We start from the raw sequence: 23,887 nt of genomic DNA on the forward strand, positions 1-23,887 counted from the left end.
ATTCAAAACTAACTTAACATTGTTTCCATTTTTATTCACCCTATCTGTACGTCAGTGACTCATGTTTACTCCAAACAAAGAGCAAAACCATTTAGCATGGAATATCTTTATTCTAGAGTCCTTGACATTTAAAAAAATATATATACATTTACATTAGTTCTGAGGGTAAACCTGATTGATTAGTCAATAGGTTTGCCACCCGACCCTACATCTCATAGGCACAACTTGTCATGTCTCAGTCACTGACAGTTCTGTCAGAGCAGCTGAAAAGTCTGGTGATGTGGGTGGCTGGTGTTACGAGAGGAGCGTCGACTCGTAGTTGGTGTAGCAGCGGAATTCATTGGCCAGGTTATGGCTGTGCTTGGGCAGGAAGTTACACATCTTCAGAGCCATGAGTTTCTTTGCATGCTCCTCCATGATGGCTCCTGGAGAAAAAAGGTACATCGGTGACTGAAGAGAATCCATTCACTCCAATCACAGACGAGATGCACGTTTAGGAGAGTTTCAATTGCACGGGAGGGAGGGGGAGGGAGTTAACCTGACTCTCGCCAGATGAATTTCGTTCCGCCTAGCTCCACTCATCCATCTGGGATCGATCCATTGGAGTGGTGCTTCAGAAGGCTGGGCCTTATTAAAAAAATCCTTGCATAAGATTAGATAAGCCACTTGTCCGTCATCTATTGACGTGCTACTTTAACCACTCACATCGAAGCCAACCTGTGACGCTGAGAACAGTCTCACAGTCGCTTCTACGCTACGTCACATCTATGAAACTCCCGCCCTGCGTCCTGATTGTATGTAGAGCCAATCTCGTGCTGAAATCACTCTCAACAGAATCGATCTCAGATGGATGTGAGTGGAGCTAGGCAGAGCTAGGCAGAACGAAATTCATCTGGCGAGAGTCAGGTTAGGAGGGAGTAGCGAGCTAGCTCTGTTTTGTTTGAACATCAACAGAAGTGACCTCACCCAACATTGCTTAAAGCAGTGTTTCTCAAACTTTTTCAGACCAAGGACCACTTAACCAGTAAAAAAAACATCACGGACCACCTAGCTAATAGACACAATAGGCCTACTCACTGAACCACCTTGCTAATTGTCTTTGCACCTTACTTATTGTGTCAGAGGATTTATATGATTTAAATTGGCATAGCTTACATAGGCAGTGTTGCAGAACTGTTTGGATTTACATACAAGTTGGTTCAATATTGCAAACAACTCATCTATATTATGTTTTACCACGTCTGCCCGCGGACCACTTGGGATAGCTTGCGGACCACCAGTGGTCCCCGGACCACACTTTGAGAAACACTGGCTTAAAGCACCTTTTAATTAACTCAGAGGAAGTAGTAAACCTTCTAAAAGAAGAATCATATGGCTTTGTTTTTGCTAGGTGAATTAAGCCAGAGAGCTCTACAATTAGGTGGATTAACACTTACTTTTGACTTACTCAGATTTATCACTAAACCAAGCTCTTGGAATACTCCCTAGAACCAATACCTGGTCTTGAATTTGCGCAAGATGAGCAAAGCAATGGAAGTGCAAACAAAGAGAGTGAGATGCAAAATAAGAAGGGCACAATTAGAGAAGCATTATGTTATGTCATTCTGTAGCTGTACAGTAATGACTGGACGGCTCTTTGGCTCTTCAGCTGGCTTTATATGGCATTCTGTTACAAGAACACAGGAAGAGGCTTTCGTATCTCAGGGCTCGCATCTTAGTAATGAACCTCAGGACATTTAGTCAGCTGTGTGTGGAACCAAACTGATCTGTTGCCCCTGCCCCTGCCCCTGTGTTTATGGTTTCCTAGATGCTTTTATGCAATTCAGAATGTTTTCTTTTGTACTTCAAATTTGTATGATCTTTTAGAGTTTTTCTTGTGTAATGTATAGACTCCAAATCAGTGAAACCTGATCATCATTGATTCAAAAACTGATACATTCTAACTATGCCATATGTTATTTAAAACCAGGGTTCCCACTCCAAGTCAAATGCAAAATTCCATGACTTTTCCCTGACAAAAAAAAACAGAATTTCCATGACCTACTATATAATTAATGGTACAATATACTGACCAAAGATTTCAGAGCAGCTACGTACGCAGCATTCAACCATCTTTTACTTTTTTAGAGCAGGATATGAATTAATGGGCACTGAATAAACAAAGTTGGGCTAACCACTACCACTCAAGCAAGCAATAAAGCTAATAAGATATACACCAATTCTGCATGGACATATATTTGTATTAATGTATTTTGGCAAGTACATTTTAAACTGCTACAACAAAATTCCCTGATATTCCATGACTTTGACCCAAAAATGATAAAATTCCCTGACTTTCCATGTCTGGAATAGACTTTCCAAAATTCCATGATATTACAGAAATTCCATGACCCGTGAGAACCCTGTAAAACATTTTAAATGAAACTCACCTGTGCAGAGCAGGGTCTTTCCCTTGGTCAAGAACTTGACCGTGATGGCCACCTTACTGAGGCACTCCTCCGACAGGTAGGGTGGATCGGCGAGGACAAAGTCAAAGCTTTGTGGACTGATGCTCTCCGGTAGGCTGAGTGGGTTGTTGTAGTCGTAGAAGACGAACTCGTCACCGTACACCGCGAACCGGCGGTCGTATTCCAGCACAACAGCAGTCACATCGTTGATGCCCTCCAGGTCGTTCTTTTTCAGCCGCTGGTACACGCTTGGGCAGCTGAGGCATGCTATCCTGATGAGAGAGATTAGAGAGGTGTTAGCCATGCTTACTAATAGAGGGGAGTACTTATGATTTCAAACATACATAGGAGAGATGTTAAATTCCTAGTGGAGGTGTGCATATTAGATGATATTAAAAAAAGAAACACAGAAAGTTGCTAGGTCGGTAATCGCCTATAGAGGGCCGCTCAGACAATGGCAGAAATTATCAAGGCATCCAAACCTCTTAACAGGTGGACTCTCACCAAAAACCACCAAAATGTAGCACCCATCTGGCAGCCATTAAAGGTGCTCTAGTCTAAGCGATACCACGCGTTTTTTAGGCTAAAACATTTTATGTCACTTACTGCAAACATCACCTAACCAACAGCTAGCTGTCTGTATCCTGAATACACTGTAAAAAAACGCAATCTCTGTGGACAGCCCAGGCTCAAAAAACAGCAACAAAAACAACCTGGGCAAACCTGGCCCATAAAAACATAAACTGTTCCAGCAAATCACAGAAGAGATGCACGTTTAGGATAATTTCAATTGCACGGGAGGGAGGGGGAGGAAGTAGCGAGCTAGCTCTCTGTTTTGTTTGAAAATCAACAGAAGTGACGTTAACCAAGCATCGCTTAGAGCACCTTTAAGCACCAGATTGCGCACCACACACCAGCTTTAATTGGAGAATGAGGGAATGAATGAACAATTTACGATGGAGGAAGATTAGGGGGCCAGATTGAATGAGCCAGGATGGGAATTTAGCCAGGACACCAGGGAACCCCCTATTCTTTGCGAGAAGTGTCATGGGATCATTTTTGACCACTGAGTCAGGACCATGATTTAACGCCTCATCCAAATAACGGTATCTACTAATGCACCATTGACCCACCTGCCCCCTTTGCCAGCCTGCTGTATGGCCTCCTCTGCAAGCCGCGTAGCTGTCTCTTCATTATACCAAAACTGGCTCATTCCCTGATGAAGAAATTACAGAAGACATTAAAAATGTTTAAAACATCAGTTATCTGACACCATGTCTTTTGAAGCACCATCATTTGGAACTTGCACAAACTTGCACGTCCCACGATTTAGTTTTTGAAACTGTTGCATATAGATCATTTGCAAATATATGTTCAAATATATATTAAAATTAACACTATTATTTATATAAATGTACACAAAATGTAAAATGCTGACTACCCAATACTCCAGGTCTTTTGCTTGAAATCAGTACCTTTAGGTGTTTCCTGTATTATTTTCCCATCTTTATTTGCACATACGTATGTTGAACAGTTAGGTAATCTATGTCTATGTTACAAATCCCTAGCTGTAAGAACCAAATCAAATATCCTTGATTACTGCTTCAACCTTCTCAGACCTAATTCTACAACAATATTGTCATATTATTTCTATAATGAATGCAACAACTACAAGTGTCCCTCCATAGGCCGAGAGGCTAGAACAGTTATTCACTGTAGAAATACTGTACAACACACTTCCTGATCTTTAAGCTATAACATTTTCAACAGTTCACGCCTCCCTGTATGACCTAGCCTACCCAGTCCTCCTCCACAGCCCCGACCGCGTAGATGTCTGTGGCCTGTCCCTGGCCCATCTTCTGGTCATCGTAGAACTCCTGCAGAGCCGCCAGTGTGGCCGCAGACAGCTGAGGGACATCATCGTCGCTGTCGCTCATGGTGCTTTGCCTTCATAACGATTAAAAATAATACTATTTATTAAGTACCGCATGCAAAAGTAGCCTATAAAATAGATATTCAAGTTGTCATTACGGTGATTGTCTACGAGATGCCCTGATCGTATACGAGCAGTGTGTACAGTATGCGATTTCGGAAACAACCAGTTGTAGGATAGCCGCAGCTAATCTACCTGCTGCTAACCAGAGATGGCTAAAATTAGATTATGAAGTAAATACGTGCCCAATTAGTTTAACATGGCCAAATTGTTTGCCTCACATTGCAGAAGTTAACCGATATCAAAGTATAACGTTACAGTTACATAAACCACATTTATACGTTTAACGTTACAGTACCAATATGAGGCTCAACATATCTTGCTTGCTACCCACCTCTCCCTGTTGACAGTCACACGTGGAGGTCTAGCCCTACGGTATCCGATAGAGACCAAACGTCCGAAATACTCGAAGTCGAAATTGCATCTCAGGCAACTTGCCTCCTTTCAGTATCTCAAGCGCTATGTGTAAGCTCCTATTGGACTTAAAAGTTGAGGGGACACCCCCCCCCTACAGAAAACATGTCCACTATTTCAACTAACTTTGACACATGCTAGTTAATTGAAATTGTGGACTTGTTTTCTGTGTACTTTAGTCCCACCTTGTGTATGTATCCCACAACAATTTAACTCCAGAGCTATAGAATCACCGACCATCTTTTTCTGGTAAGGGTCGCAAAATAATTATTTTCATAGCAGATGTACTGGATAGACTGGTGTTCTACTTTCTGCAAGCACAGTTCTGTAGATCTACATCTGTTTGATCTGCAACTGACAATGTGGTTGGTCGAAAACCACTAAAGCCTGATGGAATTCAGCATGATCATATGTTTTAAGGAACCCTACATCAGATTACCAATTCAATCTCTGAGATCGTATAGCTCAGCTAAGCTAAATACAGATTTATCCAACATGGTCCAGATCCTGTCCAGATTCAGTCTCTAGGTCACACTGTGGTCTCAGCTGGTGGGATTAGAGGACTGAAAGCATACTGTACCTTATCTGGCTAAAATAAAGACAGACAACAGTAGTCAAAATATTTTATATAATAAGTTTATGTACACTTTTACATTTCATTACAATTCAGGCATTCCAAAAAGAACAGAATTAGTGCTCTAAGGAGAGGGGTCTGGGAGTCCTTTCTTCAAGCAAGCCCGGGCTAAAACACATCAACTCCTTCCTTTTTTTTTTGTCGGTTTTTGGTTTGTTATTGCTACGGCAATATAGGCTTTCCTACAGTCCCAATGCGTGTTGGTGATTTGAAAACATGGGCATGGGTGCAAGAGCAGGAAAAAGACCGGAGGGAAAAAAAAGAAAGAAAGAAAGAAAGAAAGAAAGAAAGAAAGAAAGATAAAGAAAATGAAATGAACAGTGCAGGCCAAACCTCATTCATAGGCCTGTGTTGCCTGTGAGCATCTCAACATAGTTCCAGAGACGCCTTTATCCTGTAGTGTAGCAGAGGGCCAACCAGGACTAAAAGGGTGATCCAGGTGAAACATTTCAATCAAGGGCACAAGGTAAAACTACAATGCATCAAAGAAAAAAAAAAAAAAAAAAAAAAAAAACAACAACTCACACTAGCGCCTTCTAACTTCAGGTGATGTCATAGCAATAAAAAATCTGCTTTTACCCTCTATTATTTTTTATAAAAAAATTCAGTCCTTTATTTTTAACACATTTTTTTCTCCGTTTTTTTTTCTTTTTGAAAATATATGTACACCCTTATCAAACACAAAGTGATTTTGGTTTTTTCTTTTCTTCCATCCCTCTTCATCAGTAATTTGCTACCCCCCCCCCCCTTTTCCCACCAGCTGTGGTGACGTGGTATAGCAAAGGAAGGCTTTTTCTCTCTGGTCGCCATGGCGATGCATGCTCGCCGTGATGACGCACGGGCTTTGCACTTTGCAGTAAGACACGGTTCTGCTCGTCTTGGCAAGACGGCTAAACACACGACACAAACAAGAAAAACAAGAAGGCACTCTGGGGAGGGCGGGGGGAGGGCTCCGTGTGTGTGTGTGTGTGTGTGTGTGTGTGTGTGTGTGTGTGTGTGTGTGTGTGTGTGTGTGTGAGGCTGGGGAGCAAAGCAGGGTTTATGTGGAACTCTGTAGAACTGTAGACAAACTGGAGAGGTGTGTCCCCCTGCCCATAATCCACACCTCCCTACTGGCAAAGTAAACAAAGATCAGATTGGACTGAGATGATCTCGGTGACCCCCCCCCCCCCCACCCCCACAACCCCCCTTTACAAACCCCCTACCCATCCTCCCCACGACCAGCTGACTGTCTGTGCCAGGCACATACAGAAGAGAAAGGGTGAGAGGCAAAGAGCCAGAGAACCTATATCTCAATTTCTCAATCATTCTCACACACACACACACACACACGCACGCGCACGCACACACACGCTCGCACACTCACTCACACACACACATTGCTAGGACTCCTCCGAAGACTTCCCCTTGTCACTTCAGTGCTCTAATCCAGTCCAACAGTGCAGCTTACAGATTCTTTTCTCCACCAGTGCAAGGGGATGGGGTCTGTGTGTGTGTGTGTGTGTGTGTGTGTGTGTGTGTATGTGTGTGGGATGGCCAGCAAAACCAGTCTTAGCCAGGAGGCTAACCTATAAGTCCACAATTGGGTAGATGTGTGTGTGCTTGCATGTCAGAATGTGTGTGTGTGTGTGTGTGTGTGTGTGTGTGTGTGTGGAGAGCGAGTAGCTCTGGAGGTTGGGGGTTGGTCGAAGAGAGAGAGGGGGGCTGGGGTCTGTAGGGGGCAGTGGTTATTTGACGCAGAGCAGGCCGCCCACATTGGCCACAAACTCCTCCAGGCTCTTGAGAAAGGCCACCTTCTGTTTGCGGTCCATGGTTGGGGGCGTGCTGCTGGCTGTCAGCTTGTTGAAGGCGTCGGCCAGCCGCTGGTAGATGACCGCGTCCCTCTGGCTGGACAGCAGAGTCTCCACCAGCTCAGAGTACTCCGCCTGATAAGATGGAGGACGAGAGATGGAGGACAAGAGAGAGAGAGAGAGAGAGAGAGAGAGAGAGAGAGAGAGAGAGAGAGAGAGAGAGAGAGAACTTGTAAGAACTTTAACAAAAACTTTGCCAATAAAAAACTAAACACTTAATGCCTCTCCAGGATTGTACTTGTAATAGGATCTCTGTGGACCATTGTCAATGAAATAATAAATGAAACGCTACCACTCACTACTTAACACTTAAGATAGAACTTAAAACTTTTAATATACTTTTCATTCTGTAAGTGTTAAGTTCAAGTTTTTTAGAAAACTATTTTTTATGATATGGTTGAGGATGCCCTGAGGATGGTCGTCTAACCGAAAGCTTGGCAAATAAACTTGCAAAGGATTTAAGTGTGCAGACAGTTTATTTTATGATATGGTTGAAACATTAAGCCCACCAAGAGCCCTGTATTCCAGTGAGAGGTGCTGGTACTGATGCCATAGTGATGCTGATGCTGTTAATGCGGGAGGATACAGGTGTGTGGTACTGAAGCTGTGTGTGTGGTACTGATGCTGTGTGTGTGTGTGTGGTACTGATGCTGTGTGTGTGTGTGTGTGGTACTGATGCTGTGTGTGTGTGTGTGGTACTGATGCTGTGTGTGTGTGTGTGGTACTGATGCTGTGTGTGTGTGTGGTACTGATGCTGTGTGTGTGTGTGTGGTACTGATGCTGTATGTATGTATGTATGTATGTGTGTGTGTGTGTGTGTGTGAGATGCTGAGGTTGAGGGTGTGTGTGTGTGAGATGCTGAGGTTGAGGGTGTGTGTGTGAGATGCTGAGGGTGTGTGTGGAGACTAAAGCTCACCTGGTGCAGGCACACGAGAGTATAGAGAGCCTCTCCTGCTGCCACCGTCATCTCAGTGTTGTGCTTCTGCAGCACCAGCATGTCAAACACCAGCTGCGCGCACGCACGCACGCACACACACACACACACACACACACACACACACACACACACACACACACACAGGTGTTGATGAAGATGAAGGCAATGTAAGACACAGAAACAGGTGCCAAAAGATGATGGTGATAGGGTGACATAAAAACCCCTTAAGATTCATAACATTATTGTGAGTGACAAATTTGACAACGCAAGGCTCGCGCAAGTTTTTAAGTGGCATCTCAAAATCTATGCAAGCTACATGGACTATGTGCCCCCATCGGAAACACATGACAAGGCACTTGAGATTGCGCTGCATTACATAACATTGGACAATACATTTTACTACGTAAAGATTTGCTTTAACAACTCCACTGTTGTCATCACATAAGGACAGCACTCACCTTGAGGAAGTGTCGGGTGGCAATAAAAAGGGGCGTGTCAGTTTCTTGGGTCTTGGCACACTGCTCAGCCAATGGGGAGAGAGCCTCTAGACAGAGTTGGCTGATCTCCGAGCTCATTCTGTGGGAGCTGGGTTAAGGCAAATACAGCAGTCCGACTCCCTGACCTGACCCTGATGCTAACTGAACACACAAATACACACACACACAAAGTCATCCACAAAGGGTAGATGCATCAACTTCTGTTTTACACTGGAGTGAACCACTAGAATGTTTCCCCTTTTATAACTTCTTTCAACTCCTTTTCAGATTCAGTTGAATTGTTTGATACACTCTGTAACACACACACACACACACACACAGATGTAGGTAAGGATACGAGGTCATGCCGAGCTCGAGCGAGATCATGAGGCTCTTGAACAGCTCCTCGGGCAGCTGAGGAATCTTCTCAGGGAAGATCTCACAGATGAAGGTGATGAGCTTATAATACTGGTTACACAGAGACGGAAACTGCAGGGGGGAACAGAGATGCATTATGGGTTACAGACGCAGGAAGCATACAGGGTCACATCTGTGCAGAACAAAACGTAGTGCAGGTTTGAAGGAGACTAACTCGAGGCAAAATGTAACCCCCTTCTAAGCGATCTTGACTGAAAATCATCTGTGTCATAACAAGGACCATAAGAGTGAGAAAGTAAGAGAGAGCAGGGTTCCCACCCTTTCCTCAATGTCAAATTCAAGGACTTTCTAGGTCCTTTTCCCTCAAATTTATGGTGATGTCCAAGCCGATGATTTAGAACACATTACCAATCTTGCTTGAGTGTTATTTTATTGATGATGATGATGATCATTTTGTCTGGTTTATACCGATTAAGCCATGTAACGGGGGAGGCCATATGATGGGCCCTTGAGAAGCCATGTAACGGGGGAGGCCATATGATGGGCCCTTGAGAAGCTTGAGTAGCCCTTACACTCTGTGGCACTAGTTTAATGTGACAGTTTAATGTTTGGAGGCAAGAAAGAAAGAAGAGTCTCAACGGGGGGTTCGAGGGTTTCTCCCCTGAGAAAATTTTGAAAATTGGAGTGGCTAAAACACTTTTTTCATGCAGTTTCAGACAGAAAATGACCATACTGTTTTAATATTACAAATCACAATCCAGCTACACTTAAGCCCATCATGCACCAATCAACTTAGCCCATCATGCACCAGTCAGTACTTCATTGCCTCCATGCTGATTGCGCACTGCGCTATGATTAAGCAATATAGCACGAGTGAGAGTGGGGTTGGTCATGGATATTCCAACTCATGGAACGTCTCTCGGCCAATCAGAAACAAATAAATAGTTCCATAGAACCCAATTGTTGTATGATTGAGGATAAAATGTCTTTGCACTTCAGGAGGCACCAGTGCTAGAAACAAATTTGGTTTTGGACATTTTTAGGGTTTTGTGTGATTTTATAAAGGGGGGGAAACAATTTTGATCTTAACTATAAATTCAAGCACTTTCACTGACCCATGTGTACATATATATGTCTATTTCCAAAAAACTTTCCAGGGCTTTGAAATATTTTTTTTTCAAATTCACAAACTTCCAAGGATCCGTGGGAATCCAGAGAGAGATACTGTATATGTAACTTCATTTTGTGCATTAACACCACCATGTGTACACTTGTACTGTCCAAACATGTCCATGAGGTCGCACCTTCAGCAGGTCCTGAGACATGAGCGGCAGCACGATGTTCACCCCGAACAGAACCACGTCGGCCGCCGACACTGACCGCCCCGCTCCCGAGCTCTGCTCCTGGCCCCGGAACACTTCATCTGGACACACAAACACACCTCAGCCATGAAGACCACAGCCACAACATGCCAGCCAGTCATGCAATATTTATGAAATCTAACTTAAACATGTTTTTTTTTTTGTTTGTTTTTTTTTTATTGAAATCAACATCATGGATTGAGAGAATGAGCAAAAGGTGGCAGCAAGACCAAGACGCCTATCTAAGGAGGAAGACTGAGAGGGAAAGAATCACAAATGATGAGAATGATCTCATTCCCCATCTCTTCCTCCCACACACACATACACACACAAACACACATGCTCACATACCCTCAACCTCACCGGTGTCGCTAAAGTCGATGAACTCTTTGGACAACAGGTTGGTCAGCAGCTCCATGATGAGGAGCAGGTCCTGGTACTGGTCCTCCTCGGCCGTCACGTCCACACGCTTACGGCCCAGATTGTTCTTGGAGTAGACCTGCAGCAGCGTCAGGCACGCCTCATACAGCTTCATGGACTTAGTCTGGGGGTTGGGGGGCAGAGAGGAAGAGATAGGTATGAGAGGAAAGACAAAAGTTACATCCATGTCATATTTGAGAATATGTACAGTTTACTTGTAGGAAAGTCTTCGTTAGTAGGAGGGCCAAACTAATCATTTCAGAGGCAAGAATATCCCTCACTTCTATATAAGTGTGTGAGTGTGTGTGTGTGTGTGTGTGTGTGTGAACATGATCGCTCACCTCTCCTAGGTAGCAGATCTGTTTGTGGGCGACCTCCACGAACACCTCAATGATGAGGTTGACCGTGTCGGGCGTGTTGCGATACACCTCCATCAGGCCGATGCAGCTGGACAGGAAGTCCATGAGGAAGCTGAAGAGCGACGCAACATTGTCGATCTGCGTAGCCTCGGCGATGCCGCAGAGCGCCTCCAGCGTGGCCACGATCTCGCGCTTGACCGCCTCCTCCTGGCAGATCTGGGCGAAGTTCTCCTGGTTGATGAGATTGAGGAAGCGCTGCTGGAGTGGGTGCAGGACCTAGGAGAGAGACGGGGGGAGTTAGACCCCCCTCTGTCACTGATCCAGGATCAGCTCATTGGTCAAATTAAACTAAATTACATAAGTATACAATGAATTAAAACGGTACTTATATTATATATATTTCAACACCATCCAACGCCACCTGATGATTAACAAACTCTACCACCTGCACGTCCCCCCGACCCTCATCCACTGGATCCACAACTTCCTCAGTGACCACAAGCAGTCAAGATTAGTACGGTCACATCACCACTCACCACAATTAACACTGGCGCCCCGCAGGGGTGCGTCCTAAGCCCCTTCCTCTTCACCCTCTACACCAATGACTGCGTCAGTCCCACACCCATCACCACATACTTCAAATACTCTGATGACACTGCTGTATTTGCACTTCTGAATGACAATAACTCCATATCTGCATACCAAGACTCCATTTCTCACCTCACACAATGGTGCACTGACAACTACCTTCAGCTCAACATCAGTAAAACCAAGGAACTTGTAATCACCATCACCAGAACACCACCTGACACAATCCACAACCCCACCTGCATCAACAACGACACCGTAGAAATAGTGGACTGTTTCAAATACCTTGGACTCACCCTTGACAATAAACTCAGCTTTGAGCAACACACCACTGACATACAAAAACGCAGTCAACAGAGACTCTATGCCATCCGTAAGCTCAGATCACTTTCTGTTGCCCCCTGTCACTTGCTCCTCCTGTACAAAAGCATAGTCCAGCCCATACTCCTCTACTGCCTTCCCTGCTTTTTCAACATGCTAACTGCTGCCAACAGAAACAGACTCACACGCATCACCCATACCGCAGCCAAAGCAATAGGCCTCCCCACCCCTAATTTATCAGACCTCAACAGCACACTCACCAAGAACAGAGCACGGACCATCGCTCATGACCCCACCCACCCCCTCAATCCTTTCTTCATTCTGCTTCCATCAAAACGCAGATATAGGGCTATGGGGTGGAAGCGAGTACACTTTGGGAAAAGCTTTGTGCCCTCTGCAATAGCAGCACTTAACAACAAATCACAGCGGTGATGAATCACTGTGCCGCCCTCATTCCTCTGTAATGTCAACTGGTGATGGTTTTCCTGTTTGTATCTGTGTAAAGTGATGTGTATGTGCTGTTTTTGTGCTGTTGTGATATATGTGGGTGGAGTATGTGGTGGCAGTGTGGTGGGTGAAGAACCGTGACTGTGTGTATCTATGTATTTCATGTCTGTGAGGCTTGTATGGTATGTGAAAACAAATTTCCTATGTAAGGACAAATAAACTAACTAACCAACATGGCCCTCATTACCCTGTAAGTTAAATTGGAATTATACTATACCAAATAAATGAATCCTGTATATAAATGTATATGATGCCATTAAACGTAAGGTATTCAGGTGCTTTATACCTAGTGTGAGCAGCTGAAGTGGCAGGATAAAATCTTTTTTAACAGCTCAAAAAGGAGACTTGCCTGCTTAAGGATGACAGCGAAATATGTTTGAAAGAAATGCCATACAAGTGATCATTTATAAATGGGTCATTTCGTGTCAAAACAGATAAGGCTGCACCATCTCATATTTTGTTCAAACCTTGTCTAAGTCAAAAATGGGTTCCAAAACCAAGGCCTGTAAAATATTTATGTTCAAATCCTATTATTTCAGCCCCAGTGCCTTACATTTTACAGCCTGAAAATCATATTGTCTGGTAAGCAATGTTTGGGCATTAATATAATGAAAAGTATTATTCATAAGCAGCCCAAACTTTGTAGGGCAAGACAAACATGTTCACAGTATGACTGAACCATTAAAAGTTTGTACAGCATTCTCAGTGACTTTCTACAAGGCCCTAGATTTAGAAAAAAGTGCAAGAAGTGTTTAGGGCAGTATAAACTTGCTTTGTACACATTTGGTATAAATCATTATTTTTTTCTCTGCATACTATATTTCATAAATGTTGTACCAATATTTGAGCTCTCCACCTATAATGGCCTTGAAGATTAAACAAGGGGAGGTTGTGTTTTTCGGTCATTTACTTAGGATTAAAATAGCATGTGGGGTAGCTAGTAGGCACTTGAAAATCTATGTGAAAGTAGCTCAGTGTATGGGCATTTTGTGTACAAAGTGGCGATGTTGTACCATGGTGTTTTGTACCAAAATCATTGTTTTACCCCAGGGCAAGGAATGAAAATCCATGTTATACAATTATACAATCCAGGTATACAATGTAACCAAGTAAGTGCATTTATGCATTAATGAAACATGGTCCATCATTGGCACTTTATAAGCGAAATGACTATAAACTGATCTATTCCTACATTGATTTTTGTGTTCCTACTAGCTACCACACATACCATATTAGGTCTATGAACATTTCCAAAAATGCAAATCACACCTTTTTTATCCTTAATATCCTCATTTGCATTCGATGCAGACTTCAAATATTGGCTCAACATTAATTAAGTATTATATTTGCAGACAAAATAATGATTGGTGCAATGTGGATACAAAAGATTAGTTCAATATCATATCATCATATCATCAGTTTTGCATTTTTTCCATATCTAGGGCCTTCTAGAAAACGAATGAGCAAGCAGTACAAACTTTTAACGGTCCAATCATACCAAGAACATGTTTGTCTTCCACCCTACAAAGTTTGGGCAGGCTAGGAATAATACTTTTCCAGATATTAATGCCCAAACATGGCCTCCAAGATAAGGCATTTCTGAGAGTGTAAAAATGACACAAAAGCAAGTGAAAGAAATTATGTAAACATTGGAATTTAACAAAAATATTTTACAGGTCTTAGTTTTGGGACCTAAATATTATGAAGACCAACCTTGAGCAAAATTGGAGACGGTGCAGCAACTATTTTCCTGGATTTTGTTTGATTTGACACAGAATGACTCAAATAGATAAAACTGGGTTATTGTTTCTGTGATGTAACAGAGTGATGATGAGTATTTCATTAAACATAATGGCATGGGGTCAGAACGTAACCAAAGCCATGTAACTTTGTTTTCCGGTTCTTCAAGGTCTCACCAGGGCTTTTTGCTTCAGGTTTCAAATGTGAAATTTTACTTTGAAACAAATGACGGATCTACATAGCAAGCATAACTCCACAATGCCTCTGCTCTAAAGCGAGGCTTGAAATTGAATAGGCTTTGAAGAGTGGGAAAAACACTCAAGAGCTTATAATAACTTTATAGAGCCCTGTTTATAGGGCAGTTTTACGACCGTGTGGGCTTCATAAACAAGTTGTCATCTTCTCTTTTTTTTTTGAAGGAAAATAAAAAGGGAGACTGGCGAGGCGTGCATCCACCATCTTGAGCTCCACGTCAACCACTTTAAGGGAGTTCGTACAACCCACATAAACCATCACACATTCCCATAAAGACAGACACACAAAAGCAGCAGGACACCGAGACAAGAGGGAACTGAGATGAATGGGTAAGCGTAGCTTGTCAGAATAAACAGACAAGTATATGGAAACAGGAGGAGAGGGGCGAGGATGAGTAGGGAATCAGCGTGATATCTGCCCGTTAACCAACTCTGTGGGTCAACTAAGTCTAATGATGAACGTGGATCCATTGGAGCAAAGATAAAAAATTTTTTTTTTTTTTTAAAAAAAAAGCTCTGTAAACCCCCATCCCCCATGAGAGCTGTGCTGACCTCGGCCCAGTACTGCTGCTTGGTGTCGGAGTCCATGTGGGCGAAGCCGCCCAGCACCAGCGCCTTCATGAGCGTGCGTTGGACCGAACTGGACAGCAGGTGGAGCGGCGGACTCCGACTCGCGAACTGCTTGGCCAGGTTCCACCAGTTCTCACACTGGACCACGATGTTGGCCCTGAGGGAGGGAGAGGGGGGGAGGTTAAATATTTAATAATTTAAAAGGACCGTAGTTTCAAAGATGCACCAAAAAAGTTTCACTGACACGGTATCAACACAAAACAACCAGCAGGTGGAGTTGTTCAACACATACACATGCCCACACACACACACACACACACACACACACACACACACACACATTCCACCAGGGTGACGAGCAGCTCCACTGTGTCGTTGGCCAGGTCAGGCTCTGAGCTCCATACCGACAGGTTACTGATCACCTTCTCCAGCAGGTATCCCACAATCCACTGCGCGCCTTCCGTGTCCGCCCCAAACGCTGTGCTCAGAGGGATGCTTATCTAGGAGGGGAAAGAGAGAACAGAAGAACAGAGAGAGAGAAAGAGAGAGAAGAGAGCAAGAGAGAGAGAGAGAGAGAGAGAGAGAGAGAGAGAGAGAGAGAGAGCAAGAGAGAGAGAGAGAGAGAGAGAGAGAGAGAGAGAGAAAGAGAGAGAAGAGAGCAAGAGAGAGAGAGAGAGAGAGAGAGAGAGAGAGAGAGAGAGAGAGAGAGAGAGAGAGAGAGAGAGAGAGAGAGAGAGAGAGAGAGAGAGAGAGAGAGAGATGGAAAGAGAAGGAAGAGGAGAGACAGGCAGACGGACAATACACTCAATACACTCTGCCTATCGCTAACTCACTCTCATTTCAGACAGGAGGGACACTTTAATAGGACAGTGCTGAAGTGTATGACCAGGTGGGTGCACACACACACACACACACAAACACAGGAATGAGTGCTTGTGTGGTGACGCACACAGCCAAAGCTGACAATAACTGTTGATGAGCGCTGGGACAATAACTACCATCAGAGCCAGCCATGACACCCCCCTCAAAAACACCTGAACCCCAAGCCAGTGTCTCCTGTTACTTCTCTGAAGGGCACAGACATGCACGCAAACACACACACATACAATCTCACACACACACACACACACACACACACACACAAAATGTCTCTGGTGTCAAAATGGCAGTGATTTGTGGTGTCAAAATGGCAGTGATTTGTGGTAACCAGTGGTCTAAAAGGTGTGCTATTCATTGACAAACTGTAAAAAATACTTTAGACCCCATTTTCGTAAGTTGCTCTATAATGTTTTCGGACTCCACACGACACCTCACCTGGCTATAAAGTTTCTCGTCCACCAACAGGTAAGTCTTGGCCCATCGCCGTAGAAACCAGACGATGTCCTTGCCCATTTGTGGACTGAGCAGCTCGGTGAGACTGGCCCGCGTGGCACGAGATTCCACCTCCGACGTCCGCAACACCGCCGACAACAACCTGGGAAGGGAGGGAGAGAGAGGGAGATGTAACCCGAGGATCATTTTTTATTAATGCAGTTAGAGGTAGCATAAAGGTAAACACTCTTAAGAAAAGGGGAGAGAGAGAAAGAGAGAAAGAAAGAAAGAAAGAAAGAAAGAAAGAAAGAAAGAGGTACAGAGAAAAAGGAAGAACTGAAAACTTGAGATCTATTGACAAGACAATACGGAAAGATTTTTGAAGTACAACAGGGGGAAACAAACAAAAAAAAAAACATATGTACAACAGCAGCCAGAAAGACAAGAGGACATCGGCTACTCATCCCCTCCCCCAGTAGCGCCCGCTGCCCCCCACCCCCCAGTAGGCCTGACCCCAGGGCTGCTCCTCTGCACAGATAGTGGGATTAGTGGGGCTCAGAGCCACCGGGGGCCGCAGGGTGCAGGGAGCGCGCTCAGTGGGAGAGCATGGAGCGCCGCGTGGCTGGCATTGTTCCGGGCAGACAAAAAGCCCTCTGACATTTCAGAACAGAGGGTCGCTCTCCGCTCTGGAGGAAACCCAATCCCCCAAGCCCACTGTCTCTGCAAAGCCTTTAACCCCACCACCACCCCACCACACACACAGGCTACTGTCATCAGTCACCGTCTCTTCACATGCCTTCACGCTCATTCAACATACACACACACACACACACACAAACAAACAAGGAGTGTGGCATTTTGTGTCCAACTTCTGTTATCATACTGCACTCAAGAACACACACAATCACACTAGAATGTTCCATTGTTGCTCTGATGCCTTTAATTCACTGTATACAAGAGCCATTACCAGCTAATAGTGTTTCATCACCTCTAATAGCCGACCCTACTGCAACACACACACACACACACACACACACACACACACTAACCATCATCACTCCACATCATCACAGCACTGTCAAAGTTTTCCAGAATTACACTCCAGCCCTTCAGGTTCCATCACCACCCACTGTCTTTCTCAAATCCCCCCACGCGCAAACACAAATACACACACCCGCCATCAGCTCAATGTCTTTCAGTCACTCAATCAATGTCTCGGAAAAATGTCCAACCTCTAACCCTGACACAACACACCCTCAAACCATCACTCTGTCCTCCACACTCCTGTCTGTGTGACCCCCTTCAACATACACACACACATCCCAAGAATCCCTTGGCCCCTCATCTAAATATTGTCTTTCCGACCTGGTGACCCCAAGTCCTCTCCAGATCGTCTCACTGTCTCTCTAAGCCCTCAGCCCTTGGCCCTCTCCTGCTTCAACACACACACACACACACACCTGTCCTCAAAGTTATTCCAGAGAAGCCTCCAGGGCCCCTTTCTATTCCATTTTAGTCTACCTGCGTATTTGTACAGGAAACACTCTGACCAATAACACAGACACCATTCCGTCCTAGCTTACTGTAGGAAACAAAATAGCACACACACACACCTCACCTGACAACATACATACACACATGTTCATAGAGCTTCACACAAAAGCAAGCAAAAACACACGTACACAGACACGCATTCACACAAACCCTTCCTTGACAGCATACACACACACACACCCACACACAAACACACACACACTTCCTTGATAGCATACACACACACACACACTAAGTGCATAGGCCCTACTCTACTGCCCCCACTCAGAGGTCAAGCCCATGTCTTAGCGGCACCTGGCCCAGTTTTAATTGAATAATGTGCAGGCGGAGCGAGTGGCCGCGTGGCAGCGGGCAGCCCTGGCGCCTGGGAGCGGGAGCCTGGCTGAGCCGGGCAAAGCTGGACGCACGCCAGGACATTCCACCGCGGGGCACAGGGGCAGCCTCACTGGCATCATCCCCTACAGAGGAAGAACATGTGGGCATGTGGGCATATATACACACACACACACACACACACACACAACTTCTTTAATGGAGAATAAGCAGTCAGATTTTAAACCCCGTCATCAGAAGGATGATAAAAGACTAGTGGCACACAAACAAAACGGCAGATTACTTCTGTCTACCACAAAGCCTTGGACTATCAGTATCAACTTTACCCTTGTGATGGGACATTAGACAAGTCAACAATGTAGTTGTTTGGCACGCGCGCACACACACACGCACACACACACACACACACACACAGTGCAGGGCCATAATGTCCTGTGTGTTGGTCATGAGATGCGTGACAGCTGAGGGCCAGTGGGAGCAGTCCAATAGAAATAGCTTTGATGGAGCCGGGGGCAGGAGACAGGAGACGGGAGCAGCGGTCAGTCAGTCAGTCCTGCGTGGAAACACTCTCAGCATAGCACACGATCGCTGCAGCAGCCTCCTGCGATGAGTGATCTGTCTAAGACTACATGGCTCTGCATGGCATGCATCAGTGTGTGTGACATCGCTGTGGACTACAAAGAGAAACCGCAACACACACACAAACACAGACACATGCCACCAGATTCCAACTGGCATAGTGGTGCAGTCAGAGACATCTCCACTGGTAAGAGACATAAGGTCTGATGGTCAAGGCAGAGGTTGTTGCACGTATATTTAGCTGAAAACCTCCACCTGACTAAACTAAACTACGTATATAACTAAACTGTGTGGGAAACTATACAACGCTGACCAAAGTGACAAAAAGACCCTCTCTCACGAGTACATTAAGCATTTTAAAACTTCATAATGTCTTTCATTCATGAAAACATGGTGAGTCTATTCTAAAACCTCAAACACAAATCGACTGCATATATCTAACCAGCCAACAACAAATGTAAACATCCTGAAAACAACTTAATACCCAATCCACAAATCTAAGGACAAACACATCTTGTCTTAACAGTTCCCTTAGCAGGCACCTGTTAACGTCATAAGCTTTACACTTTGTTAATGTGTGAAATCATTAACACCCAAAAAAACGGAGGACTATCAACGCCTTTATGCTTCTTCCTTGAGGTCTTTAAGCTCTGTGCACTAAATTCTGTGTTTGCACTTCACTTGAAAAACAACAACAACAAAAGTTGTAAACACTCTGGGGAGTAAAACCAGTGGCTAGAGACTAGGCATAAACAATTCCAGCCAATCACCATAGCAACACACAATACTACAGGAGCATAGGGGAGGGATGTCATTTGTTTTGAAAAAATATTTTTTTTCTGTGGCTGAAACAGCAACATCTTTGTACCAAAATCATGGATTGTTCCTTTAATGCCACTGGTGCCCAGAGCGCTATTAGGAGCAACGCACTTCTAGACACTTCCTGGGCCTCTACTGGCAGGGCTCTACAGTGCGCCCATTTCAAAATAATTGCGTGCGAGTGCAAAAAAATATTTAGGCGCACTGGTGCGAATGACTTCTAGCCAAGTCAATGTTTGCCTACAAAATACACCGCAACATCGCAAAACATTACTGGTGCGAACCATAAAATCACGTCGCCAATATAGCATAAAAACTACACCTCCCATCAACGTTAGCAGTTTTCGCGTTGTGACTCGCTAGTTGCTAATAGTCTCCCGTTTTCTTGAAAGAGAGAACGCTACAGACAACTCCAGGCATCCATGCATACTTGTTTGTTTTACACCGAATACAAGCTGAAGTGCAAAACGAAAGTATGCATAGGCCTACCATTTGCCAACTGCCCCCATCAATGCAGATATTTCAAAAAGATATAAATATCACTGATTAGACTATGTTGGGTTTTGTGGAAGAGAAAATTCACGGTTTTAGTAGTAGGCCTAGTATTGGGCAGTATGCAGTCAGATAGGTCACCCATGGGCATATTAGGATTAGCTACAGGTGGATTCACAAATAAATAAATTGCCTGGCCTAGGGACCTACATTTGACAGGATAGCCTACTTCAGGCTATATGCAAATATGGCAATGCATTATATTATTTTACATTAACAAAATGTAGAAAAATAGACCGGACTGAAAATAAAGTATGCACTGATGTTCTTTAACTGTTGGCTGCAGTGTAAAGTTACATTATGTGTAAGTTAAGTACAGAACTGACTGTGCCCCCAGATTTGTGTCTGTGCTCCTACATTTTTTTTGAACTTGGGCGCACAAGTGTTCCTGGAAAAAAATGTTAGTGTAGAGCCCTGACTGGGCTTCAGCCGCTGCTCACCTGATGACGGAGTCAGTCCTGTTGCACCCTGGGATAGAGGAGGCCTTCTCGCCGGGGGAGCCGAGCAGCTGTAGGGTGGTGTTGATGTCCACCTCGGTGGAGTGCTTGATGGAGTACTCCATCACCTCAGACGGTATCAGAGGAGTCTCGCCCTGAGGGTCATCTGCCAAGAGGTAGCCTGCCGACAGACACACACACACACACACATAAAAAATAGAACACATTAGATTAACATTTTGAGTTAAATTTGACCATTACTTCCCACCTTCATCTCTCTTCATCTCTGAGGTGAATACACTGGGGCAAGCTCCACATGGAAATGCATTTTCCTTCTTCATTCTAAAGTACAATCTGATTCATGTTTATTGGGCTATTGGGGACTGCGGTTAATACACAAGCACTGTCAATACACAGTTTTGTTTTATTACTATTTGCATACAACACAGTCATGCGGTTCATACACACTGTGGCTAATACACAGAAAATGTGTACTGTACACAAAATTTAAAACAGTGGCACAGCAGCTGGTATACTGCATCAAAACAGAGTTGACTGTGTTATGCAAACATTTGACCTTAATGTTGATAAAATTAAAGAGGGTTCATACAGTACATATGAAAGAAGAGTTGGCCAAGTAGCCATGGAAAAAAAGCGGTGTGAGAGTCCTTGTCTTCTTGGGCACATAGTCAATCATTCTACATCTGGCCTGTTGGTTTTTTGATTTGTATGATAAGCAGAAAGAGAGGATGAAAACAAGCCATTCTGAAACACCTGATGAAGTTCTCACTCTGTCTAGAGCCATTAGTGACAGGTCTCTGAGGGGCACTGATATCTGGCATAACTGACAGGAGTTAACCGGTCAACTCAAACACAGAGAGAGAGAGAGAGAGAGAGAGAGAGAGAGAGAGAGAGAGAGAGAGAGAGAGAGAGAGAGAGAGAGAGAGAGAGAGAGAGAGAGACAGAGACAGAGAGAGACAGAGACAGAGAGCGACAGAGAGAGACAGAGAGAGAGAGACAGACAGACAGACAGAGAGTGTCTGAGGGGGTCTCACCTGTAACTAGTATGAGCCAATGAATGTCTTCGTAGAGGTCGTCTAGAACCTTCCGATCCACTGAACCGGGGACCGGTGAGGACATTAGGTGCTGCTGGTGTCGCTGGAGCTGGCCGTGCAGCCGCGTGACCCGGTCCTCCAGTAAGCTGGGGGACGAAAGGTCAAAGGTCATGACAGATATACAAGTGCCAAAGGGCAACAGAGTGTCAGTGGTTGTGGGGGTGGGGGGCACTAGGGCATGAGCAGTATTAACACTGCATTCATGAAGTGCGTGAGAGTGAGTCGAATGAGTGGCATATGGGGAGTGGAGTGTGTGTGTGTGTGTGTGTGTGTACCTGGTGAGAAGGGGGATGCAGTCGTGTGTGTGTGTGTGTGTGAGAGTATCTGGTGAGGAGGGTGATATGGTATGTGTGTCTGTATTTGTATGTGTGTGTGTGTGTGTACCTGGTGAGAAGGGGGATGCAGTCGTGTGTGTGTGTGAGAGTATCTGGCGAGGAGGGGGATATGGTGGGTGTACGTGTGTGTGTGAGAGTATCTGGTGAGGAGAGGGATATGGTATGTGTTTGTGTGTGTGTGTGTGTGTGTTTGTGTGTGTGTGTGTACCTGGTGAGAAGGGGGATGCAGTGGTCGGATGCGATGCGGCCCAGCATGCCAATACTGGCCAACTGGTCTGAGAACAGTTCCCGGTCATCCTCCTGGAGCTCATTTATCTCATCCTCATCATGAGATGCCACGCCGTTCGCCGTCTGAGGGAGAGAGAGAGGGAGAAAGGGGGGGAGGGAGAGGGAGAGAGAGAGAAACAGAAAGAAGCACAGTGAAAAATGATATCAATAAAAGAAGAAAGCAGGGAATGACATATGACAGTCAAAATCAAAATAACAAAAAAATACATCAAGTGTATCAAGAAAACATGTCTCAAAGGTCGAAATGGTAGCACAGGCCGACAAAAACAAAAAAAGATGCCAAAAGCTGAGACAGAGAGGAAGGTGAGGCTATTTAACTTCCTTGTCACATGGCTGTGACTGATCCCTCCTGACAGGTTTTATTTCCAGACGCTGGGGCCCACAGGCCTGACTAGACCACTAGACTGACAGCGCGGCTATGCCGTCTGGACGGCTCGTCAGCCATCAGGAGGCGATATGATTCGGTGTGAAGGAAGACGCTCACCAGGAGCTACGTGCACACTGACCACAAGGCAACTAACTGTAGCAAGTCAGACAGATAATCGCACGCACACACGGCTACTAATACAGTGATCGATGTACAGATATCTATATAGACAGAAAGCAGCCGCAAGTCACAGGCGGACACACAGCTACAGATATAGCTGTGCTCATAAAAAACTGACACGTAGATGACACTGGCTTACTCAGACATAGTAGTGGCAAATACTCATACATACACAGCACACACACACACACACACACACACACACACAATCATATGGAAGTCATCATAGCATAAGGCAGACAACGAGCACATGCAGATTCACATGAACACTACACACACACACACACTCATATGGAAGTCATCATAGCATTAGGCTGACAACGTGCACATGCAGAGTCACATGAACACTACACAGACACACACGCACGCACGCACGCACGCACTACACACACAGAGTCCTCACCAGGTTCCTGGTGCCGTCGGGCGCGGCCAGGTGGCACTGGATGTAGGAGTTGAAGACCTGCACGGCGGGCTGGACGAAGCAGCCGCGTGGGAAGTGCTCGTCGTCCTGCACCAGCGTCAGCCACGACTCCAGCAGCTTATCGTACGCCTCCATATACACCATGTCATCTTTATCCAGCTGTGAAACACGCACACACACACCACACACGTGGGCAAGCCACCAAGTGCACAAGCACATAAATATACACACACGCACAAAAACATATAAACAACATCAACCCCTCCACTTATCCGTATCTGAGAATTTCTTTCATCTTTGATCAGATTGTGTAATGGGAATAGTCCTTTGTGAAAGCAGTAAGCTGT

The 23,887-nt window shown here is 44.8% G+C and overlaps 2 protein-coding genes across 4 annotated transcripts in view; both read right to left on the reverse strand.

Annotated features, from left to right (window-relative positions):
* Nucleotides 1-90: 90 nt before the first annotated feature.
* On the reverse strand, nt 91-4,852 carry eef1akmt1 (EEF1A lysine methyltransferase 1). Of its 3 annotated transcripts, none has more exons than XM_042068843.1 (5): nt 4,775-4,852; nt 4,247-4,394; nt 3,581-3,663; nt 2,430-2,719; nt 91-425 (listed from the first exon to the last, which is right to left on the reverse strand). In XM_042068843.1, the coding sequence occupies exons 2-5, from the start codon at nt 4,382-4,384 to the stop codon at nt 295-297; spliced, it is 642 nt and encodes a 213-aa protein (XP_041924777.1). In that variant the 5' UTR covers nt 4,385-4,394; nt 4,775-4,852; the 3' UTR covers nt 91-294. The 3 variants fall into 3 exon arrangements, with proteins under 3 accessions (XP_041924777.1, XP_041924785.1, XP_041924771.1); XM_042068851.1 differs by lacking the exon at nt 4,775-4,852 and adding an exon at nt 4,739-4,759; XM_042068837.1 differs by lacking the exon at nt 4,775-4,852 and adding an exon at nt 4,499-4,723.
* Nucleotides 4,853-7,200: 2,348 nt separating this feature from the next.
* Nucleotides 7,201-23,887, reverse strand: part of xpo4 (exportin 4) — a 53,318-nt gene continuing 36,631 nt past the window's right edge. The window contains 14 exon segments of the mRNA XM_042068912.1: nt 7,201-7,413; nt 8,255-8,347; nt 8,734-8,851; nt 9,110-9,240; nt 10,434-10,552; nt 10,854-11,034; nt 11,252-11,545; nt 15,232-15,406; nt 15,580-15,749; nt 16,564-16,723; nt 20,838-21,015; nt 21,890-22,035; nt 22,493-22,635; nt 23,523-23,699. Of these exon segments, the coding sequence (XP_041924846.1) occupies nt 7,216-7,413; nt 8,255-8,347; nt 8,734-8,851; nt 9,110-9,240; nt 10,434-10,552; nt 10,854-11,034; nt 11,252-11,545; nt 15,232-15,406; nt 15,580-15,749; nt 16,564-16,723; nt 20,838-21,015; nt 21,890-22,035; nt 22,493-22,635; nt 23,523-23,699 (2,283 nt within the window). The 3' untranslated portion in view covers nt 7,201-7,215.

Source organism: Alosa sapidissima, chromosome 2 (assembly GCF_018492685.1).
Source record: "Alosa sapidissima isolate fAloSap1 chromosome 2, fAloSap1.pri, whole genome shotgun sequence".
NCBI classification, from domain to species: domain Eukaryota; kingdom Metazoa; phylum Chordata; class Actinopteri; order Clupeiformes; family Clupeidae; genus Alosa; species Alosa sapidissima.

Bases quoted from the DNA above. Each gene is read 5' to 3' on its own strand.
- eef1akmt1 (XM_042068843.1), bottom strand. From the start codon at position 4,384: ATGAGCGACAGCGACGATGATGTCCCTCAGCTGTCTGCGGCCACACTG. The intron at 3,664-4,246 runs GTAGGCTAGGTC...TTTCTTCATCAG, and splicing joins GGGCTGTGGAGGAGGACTGG to GGAATGAGCCAGTTTTGGTA. The intron at 426-2,429 runs GTGAGTTTCATT...TTTTTTCTCCAG, and splicing joins AAAGACCCTGCTCTGCACAG to GAGCCATCATGGAGGAGCAT.